The following is an 8,383-nucleotide window of genomic DNA, read 5'->3' as shown; positions in this document are numbered from 1 at the left end:
ACTATGGAAGAGATGGGCACGTGCCATGGGAGTGTTTCCCCTCTGTCCTTGATTGCAGCTGTGTCACCAAGCAGTGGCTTACCAAAGCCTAAGTTTAATCCAGCCCATGCAGTTGAGTTTAGAGCTGGGGGTGAGCTCCAAGAGGGCTCACTTCTAGGTGCCCCTGCAGGCGCCCAGGAACTGTTTCCAAAGTGCTCCCCTGTGGAAGGGAGAGAAAGAGTGTTGGGGAAGGAAATCCCTGGCTTTAACTGCATCCTGTGTCATTCTGACTGGAAGGATGTTTAATGGGAGTTGCTCTGTCCCGCGTTTCCTTGCAGATGTGACTGGAGGAGGTGATCCAGGTTCCCCTCTAGGTTCCGGGCCCGAAACTCTGGCAGATCGCGTGGGGTATGTCATGCTTTGTAATTCCTTAGTGAGCTTTCACTGCATTTCAGTGCCATTTCATGGCACGATCCCTGTATGCTTCGCTATTCCGTGATGCTGTAGTGTATGACTGAATCTTTTCATGGGTCTTTGGTTGCAGAAGTGCCCCCAGGGAAGGCCTTGCCCGATCCTCGCTTTCCCCCTGCACTGGAGCCCAGCTGGAATCCAGTGGTGAGTACTTTGTTGTTACTGACTCCACTGACTCACCACTGGTCTTCAAAAGCTCATGTACATGATATTTAACTTGACACATTCTGTTTAGGTCTGGAAGGAGTAAAGGACGAATCCGAAAGAGGAAAATACTCCCAGGGCTCGTCCCGTCTGCTAAAGAAGTTGCTGAAGGAAATGGAGAAGGCAGAGCGTGGTGAGTATACTTCAGTCTGCTCACCGTGAGCCCTGGGAGCTGAGGTCTGATGTAGATGTTTGGATAAGCTCTGGCCTGCAGAGCAGGAAAGGGATCTCTCAGAGCCATGCTGCGGTGGTGTTCCACGTAACGCCTTGCAGGTGCTGTCAAGCACAGAGCTGGTCTGCTGCCACTTCTGCATCCGGCCAAGACAGAGACAGCTGCTCCCCCAGCATGACCATGACTTGTCAGAGCGGCTTTGTGCAGACATGGGCACCCAGATGGCAGCAACTGTCGAATGCTGTGCTTTCTGTTTCTGTAACAAAGCCCTCTGTGGAGCTGAGCTAGTTGAAGGCAGGAGGAGCATCCCGAGCAGGGATGGCTGCCTTTGTTGTTGCTGGGAAATGAGTGGAGAAGCGCTTCTGTTGGAGCCTGAATTTCAGCCTGCAGATGCTGTCTGTAGTGGGTGGAACGTGATGGTTGGGTGATGCTCACAGCACAGTGTGTGAGGGGCCTTGCGTAGGAGCTGATCCTCAGGAAGTGTGAGAGTGTCGGCACCCTCCATTTCCTGGGAGGACCAAATGCCCCTTGGGACAAACAAGCAGAGGTCTGTAGAAAAAAATGGCTTTGGGGGACTGGGAGCAACAGATTTGCCTGAGCTCAGGACTGGAGTAGCTTGGTCCTGATGAGAACACATCCCATCCAATCCTGCTGTCCCTGCTTTCTTTCTAAAGGAACGGAACAGCCAACTGAGCAGGATGCACTGCAGGAAGACAGCTATCCCACTCAGCCAGTCTCAGACAGTGTAAGAGAGGCAGCGCCGACACTAGCATGCCAGGTAATTTCTGTCCCGTGGCCATCCAGTGTCACTAATGTGTTTCTTCCCTGGGCTGGCTCCGGCTGTGCCTTGTGCTGGCTGGAGCCCGACCTTCAGCCTGGGGGGGGGTGTCCTGCGGGAGAGCTCAGGAAGCGTGAGCTGGGGAAAGTGTGAGGGAATCTGCTCTGCAGTGCTGCTCACAGACAAAACCCAGAGCCCAGAGCACAGCCAGCCCTCAGCCCAGAGGAAGACACGGGTAGTTTCTGTGCAGCCTCTCCCTATGCAATGAGAGGTGGAGCAATCTTTCTTGTCCCCCGATGCTTAGGCACCAGGGGCAGAGGCTCCCAATGTAGAAAAAGACAATCTCCTGGGCCTATGAAGCACACTGAGGGATTATCTGTAATGCAGGTGAAGGTAACTTGGGACATTGTCTTGTTTTCTTCCAGGGATGAATGCAAGAAAAGCACAATGGCTGCTGTTCACAGATCTGCGCGAAAGCGCCTCGTGATGGTGATGTTTAGTGTTCTGATGTCTGTGCTGGTGCTGGCCTGTGGTGCTGTGATATGGATATGCAAAAGAATACCGGGTGAGTTGGCTTTTCCCCCAAACACTTTATTGCTGCGTTTTGGCAAGGAAGCATTTGTGGGTGCCAGGATCCTGACAGCCAAACTTTACGTTGCAAAGCTTTCCAAGTTTCTCCTTATTTCCTGTCAGTGAGTAGTGCTTTCTGAAACTCATTTTCACAGACCATGCATGAGGAACGAGAGAGCAGCAGAACAAGCTGATCCAAACAGATACCGACAGCTGGAGGGCTGTTCCAGACTTTGGACGCATGAGAGAAGATGGACGCAATCGGCTAGCACCGGCCAGTACGCTAGCAGAATCCTCAAATGACGCCATACACGCGTATCACCACACCAAACCACAGATCACATTGGCCATTAGTGATGGCTCGGTGCGCGTTATGTTAGAGAAGATGCCACGTTGCATCATGGAGGCTTGGGTTCGCGGATCCCCCCTGTGGCGAAGTGGTAGAAGTGCCGCTCTGCAGCACAGAGGCTCGAATCCCGGGGTGTTGGTCTCGATGATCCCTCAGGTCCATTCCAACTCGGACGAGACTATGATCCTATGATTCTGTTCTGCCATCCAAAATGTCTTCTAAGACATCTTGAAGGCCTGTAGCGTGAACTTAAGCTGTGAAAGAGGACGGCTGCAAGTGAGAACAGAGAGTCAGCAGCAGAGCATTTGTCCTTAACCCTGCGTTGTCAGCACAAGCATCACCAATACTTTCAATTTGATTGCGGGAAGTTTCAGAACTGGGGTACAACGATGCCTCCAGAGCTTTGGGATCTCCTGCTGGACACTGACGATTAGTGGATGTGGAGATTCCATAATGTAGCAACATCCTGTCAAAATGCCAGCATTTAATTCATCTTCAAGACTACCCTGCTCCAAATGATGTTCAAGTAGAGTGTGAGCAGGATTTGGATCAGCTCCTTTAGGGAACAATCTCAGGTGGCTGACAGTATAACTACTTAGTCTCATTGTATAAAATATTTAAAACCAGATCACAACTATCATTATTCCATCAATAGACCGGGAACATTTTAACAAAAATCCCAACACTGTTTCTTGTTCTTGAATACATTTCTTGAATACATGACGTGTGATACATTTTCCTGCTGAGACTTTGCAATAAGTCTTGAAGCAGTTTTGAACTGGTACAAGTTGGCGGTGTCTGCATTCTGTTCTCCTAATTTCCTTGCTGCTCAGAGTCAAGGTATCATGCATCCATTCCCCAGCTCTAGCTGTCTCCTGAATCATGATGACAGCCTTTCCATATTGTGAGAACAGCCTTTTCACATCGTTGGAGTGGACTCGTGCTGAAGGACAAGATGCTTGCAGACATGGAAGCTCAAAAGCAGAGTGCAGAGTCCACGGAAACTTGCTGCCAAAAACCGGGGGGGGGCTTTTGAGGGGGGGAGATTTTAGGGGACTTTTTTTTTTTTTTTGCTTTTGTGGTTTTGAAAATGGGAAGGAGGAAGGATTAAAAAAAACAGGGGGGGGAATTTTTTTTTTTTTGCCTCTGCAACACATGCCAGTGTGAGCTGGTTGGGGCTACCCACCCCCCTGAAAAAGGCTGGAAGTCACAGCGAGGTAGACTACTAGCCCTCGTTCAATGACACCAGAGATGCCCCCACCAGCTTTTTAGGACACAGGCTTGCCCAAGAGGGGTAGTGTGGAACTTGTAAAGTCCAGCAAGTTCTGGTGTTCGCACAGCTGGTGGAAAGAACCAGAAGATTTCGGCATCCAAGGGGGCTGGTATGGAAAAGTGCCTGTCAGATCTCAATTGTCTCAGACCCTATTACTAGAGCTGCCAAGCAAGCTAAGGAAGTTTTTTTGCCATCTGATTGTCAGGCTATAGCTAGGTTGATTTTTTCTCAGCACCAAACAAACTGCTATTTTATGACTTATTGGGAAAAGAGATGTGCCAATAGAGCGTTGTGATAGTTAGGCAGTCAAGGTGACCCCTTGGTATAATGTCACTTGTAAGAGCTTTCTAGGTTTTGGGTCCTTCATCCGGACGGGAGGCCAGGCTTTTCAGGAACCCAGTTTTTAAATGTAGGGAGTCAATGTATTCTGGCCAGGCAGGGCTATGGATTAAGATCACAAGGCGCCAGGTGGGCTGCCGTCTTATATAGGGAATTCAGGCAGGGAAAGAAATGAGGATTTTGGGAGCGGTTTATACATAAGGTAAGTGACTGGAGGCCACTAGGCGGAGGAAGGGGGGCGCTTGGGAGTTAAACCCGATTACCATTTTTGGAGGGGGAAAAAAATTTTTTTTTTTTTTTAAAATGCCTTTTTTTAAAAAAAACAAAAAAAAACCCCATTTGTTGTGCACCTTCGAATTGTAATGGCGCCAAGAGCGGGTTAATNTAGGAACAATCTCAGGTGGCTGACAGTATAACTACTTAGTCTCATTGTATTTTAAAACCAATCAAACTATCAATACCCAATAAAATTAACAAAAATCCCAACACTGTTCTTGTTCTTGAATACATTTCTTGAATACATGACGTGATACATTTTCCTGCTGAGACTTTGCAATGAGTCTTAAAGCACAGCTGAACTGGTAAAAGATTGGCAGACTGCATTCCATTGTCCTGAGTTTTCCTGCTGGTCAGAGTTGAGGTCCTGTGCATCCATTCCCCAGCCCTGGCTGTCTCCCGAACCATGAGAACAGCCTTTCCAAATTGTGAGAACAGCCTTTTCACAGAGCTGGAGTGGGTCCACGCTGAAGGACAAGACGCTTGCGGGCACGTAAGCTGAAGAACAGAATGCAGAGTCCACGGAAACTTGCCGCCCATCAACAATAAGAAAGAAGAATGGACTCCTGTTGTAGAAGATGGGAGAGTGAAACAGATGCCTCGGCTCAACAAAACACCAGTACGAGCTGGTTTGGACTACCCCCCACTAAAAGGTTGGAAGTTCACAGCGAGGTAGACTACTAGCCCTCGTTCAATGACAACCAGAGATGCCCCCACCAGCTTTTTAGGACACAGGCTTGCCCAAGAGGGGTAGTGTGGAACTTGTAAGTCCAGCAAGTTCTGGTGTTCGCACAGCTGGTGGAAAGAACCAGAAGATTTCGGCATCCAAGGGGGCTGGTATGGAAAAGTGCCTGTCAGATCTCAATTGTCTCAGACCCTATTACTAGAGCTGCCAAGCAAGTATTAATATTTACAAATATCTGAAGGGAAATGGGAGGAAAATGAATGAGCCCAGGCTGTTCTTGGTGGTGTGTAGTTTTAGGACAATGAGCTGTGGCCTAGAGCTTGAATGCAGGAGGTTCCATGCAAACATGTAAAAAACCTTCTTTATGGCAAGGCTAGGGGAGCACTAAGACGGGCTGCCCAGAGAGGTGGTGGAGGTTCTGACCGGCATCTCCTCCGGGTTGGGATGCCTCTCAGCTACTGCCAAATCCTCCAGGCTGTCTACCAGTGGAGCCCAGGGCAAAGTCACCCCACTGGAGTCAGGCTCGATTATCACCTGATGAGGAATGGCGGCCTGTTGTATTTGCTGTAAACTCAAGTAGATGCAAACTGTCAGCAGAAGCCAGCTTGCTCTTCTTCCATCCATCTCCCTACTTATTTATCTGTTTTAATGATACATATTTGTTTCACACCTGTGGACATGTAGATATTTTACTTTTCCACATTTTTTGTGTGTTTGTATGTTTGTGTATGAGAGTATCTGTACACTGATTTCAGATGTCCTGCTATCACGTTAGCGTGAATCTTGTCATCTGCAAATCTGTAATCAGGTCCCTGTTTAATTTTCTCACATTTCATTACATCACGTTAGTAACCTCCAAATTGGTCCTCTGGCCTGCTTTGTGTTAGTAAGAGCTCTTCATCTGCAGTTAAACAGAACCGAGTTAAACACATTTGCCATTTCTTGCAATGCCAAATTAGTGGAGATGGCAGGATGAGGAGGAAATTCAGCAAACACTTACATGAACTTACATGATGTCCAAACAAAGCCTTTATTCCCTGAAGTTTTGTCTCGTGATTACTGGCATAAGTGGGAAGAGGCAGAAAGCAGCTGATGATGGAGGCTCAACTGGATGGCAAAGATAGAGGAATAATCTGCCAAACGTTGGAAGTGTGTCTGAAATCTGCCTGTTGGGGGCAAGGAAACTGCACCATAAAATGCGGGAGCTGTTACTATCATTAAAAATGCTTTGCTCCACCTCCTTGTGTGAGAAACTCTCAAAGTCAAAATTTTGGGGTGAGGCAAGGATCTTAGTGATAGCAGCAAAGTTTATTGGTTATTGCAATAATGGAGCACACACCCTTGTTGGCAAGGGAGAAATTGCACGCCGATCAGTGAAATCCATCCCATTATATACTCTAAACCTGACGCAGGTAATGCTCTCCTGGCACTCGCTTGTTGCTTGAGCGTCTGAGGCTCACAATCTGTCCAATGCTGTGGCTATGCTACGTTTCCATACCTGGTTACCAACCTGTTGCTTTTTATGCACTGTACCATGAAACAGGTGGACAATTTTTCTTAAGGCACGTTGACTTTGTTCTGTACTAGGATCTCCATTCTCCCTGCACACCTGCCTTATCTTATTCTTCTACTCTGTCCTACCCGTGCTAAACTGCCCCACTAGTAGAAGAAAAACAATCTACCCCTGTCAGTGCTCCCTGAACTAGTGGAAGAGAAATGACTCAGCTCACAGCTTTACTGTTTCATGAAAAGGATCAGCAAAGGCCTACGCTACATACAGAAAATGCTGGTCCCACACCAAAGGCTTACTCTTCATACCAGAAGCACTTGCTTCGCTGCAAAAACACAATCTACCTCCCACAGGTGTTATGAGGGCACCTTTGGCTGTGCAGAATGAGCCTCTGCAAGCCGGGCCTTGAATAAATGCAGTGCAGCTACATATTGACCAGCGCAGCAGCAACTACAAAAGAAACACGAATGAGTGTGAGTTTCAGAAGAGATTAATGTGCTCTGGACTCTGAGGAAAGACCCACAGTCACCGCTGGCAAGCAGGTGTCAGCCTGGAGGGTTTGGATTTGGAGCTCATCCCTGCAAACAGTCCTTGTGCTGCTGCACGGCATGGTGCCACCAGCTCCAGCACCCAGACATCACACAGGTTACTCCTTCAGCATTTTTTTTTTCTGTCATTTGACTGTTCCAGCCCCTAAACCAAAGGTGATCTCTCTGCTTGAAAGTGGATCCCAGATGTGCGTAGCCCTGAGGCCATGCCAGGAGACCTCATCCCAGGTGAGATGGTGGAGGGAAGGGGAATGTTGGGGCTGTAAGAGCCTTCTCTGCCTTGTTTTATTTTGGGCACCGTGTGCTATTGCTGCATTTCCTCTGTCATCCAGCAGCTGATGGGATCAAAAATACAAAGGAGGTTCTGCAGAGAAGTTGTGTAGCAGATAGACAGTGGGGTCACATCTCTGTGGAAGAAATCAGAAGGGATGTCCAAGGGGGCCCAGAACAAGGAGAGCACTTCATGGAGCCACTGGGTAACTCTCCGGGAGAGAGGGCGAGGAACACCCCGGGTTGCAGTACAGGTCCAAAGCAGCCTGAGGAAACCAGGAGCAAGGATGTGTGCCAGATGAAAAAGCAGAATCCATGTGCTGATTGTGAGAAAAATTCTGACCTCATTAACCACCACCGCATCCACACAGGAGAGCAACCTGACCAGTGCTACAAGTGTGGGAAGAGCTTCAGCCAGAGCCCCAGCCCAGTCAACACTTGTGGCTTTGCACAATGATGAACCTTACAAATCCCTCAAGCAGAGGAAGGGCTTGGGGCCAAAGTAAGACACGATCCCTCTTCCTTGCATGGGAGTAACCCACAGTGCTTTCTATCAACTGGAGACAAGGTCTTGAGTGTACATGAAAAGGAGAGTCCAGAGCAGGTTGTGGCAAAGCCACTGGACAGCCATGGGATGTAAGCAAGAGGGTCATTCTGCCAAGTGGCAGAACTCTCAGCCATACTTTCATCTGCTGGGTGAGCTGGCTCACTTCAGAGTTCTGCAGAAGAGCAAACGAGGTGCAGAAAGGAAGAGTCCAGAGGTTACAGCTGTGTTTTAGCTGTTAAGACTTCACAGAATCACAGAATCACAGAATTATCAAGGTTGGAAAAGACCTAGAAGATCATCTAGTCCAACCATTGCCGATACTTTCTAGCTAAGTCATATCCCTTCAGGAAGTTACAGAGAGCAATAAGGTCTCCCCGAGCCTCCTCTTCTCCAGGCTGTACAATCCCAGCTC

The 8,383-nt window shown here is 48.4% G+C and overlaps 1 protein-coding gene and 1 long non-coding RNA gene across 3 annotated transcripts; both read left to right on the top strand.

Annotated features, from left to right (window-relative positions):
• The first annotated feature begins 404 nt into the window (after positions 1-404).
• On the top strand, positions 405-2,378 carry LOC107320067. Its single transcript, XR_004308942.1, has 4 exons — positions 405-594; positions 686-787; positions 1,501-1,604; positions 2,030-2,378. It is a non-coding gene; the product is annotated as an uncharacterized LOC107320067 (long non-coding RNA).
• A 4,958-nt stretch (positions 2,379-7,336) lies between these two features.
• On the top strand, positions 7,337-8,058 carry LOC107320069 (zinc finger protein 774-like). 2 transcript variants are annotated; one of them, XM_015875543.2, is made up of 2 exons: positions 7,337-7,382; positions 7,490-8,058. In XM_015875543.2, the coding sequence occupies exons 1-2, from the start codon at positions 7,361-7,363 to the stop codon at positions 7,879-7,881; spliced, it is 414 nt and encodes a 137-aa protein (XP_015731029.1). In that variant the 5' UTR covers positions 7,337-7,360; the 3' UTR covers positions 7,882-8,058. The 2 variants fall into 2 exon arrangements, with proteins under 2 accessions (XP_015731029.1, XP_015731028.1); XM_015875542.2 differs by having other exon boundaries at positions 7,487-8,058.
• The last annotated feature ends 325 nt before the right edge of the window (positions 8,059-8,383 follow it).

This window comes from Coturnix japonica, chromosome 13, assembly GCF_001577835.2.
Source record: "Coturnix japonica isolate 7356 chromosome 13, Coturnix japonica 2.1, whole genome shotgun sequence".
Lineage (NCBI taxonomy): Eukaryota > Metazoa > Chordata > Aves > Galliformes > Phasianidae > Coturnix > Coturnix japonica.
The sequence above is the reverse complement of the archived record's forward strand: the minus strand, read 5'-3'. Positions and strand labels throughout refer to the sequence as shown.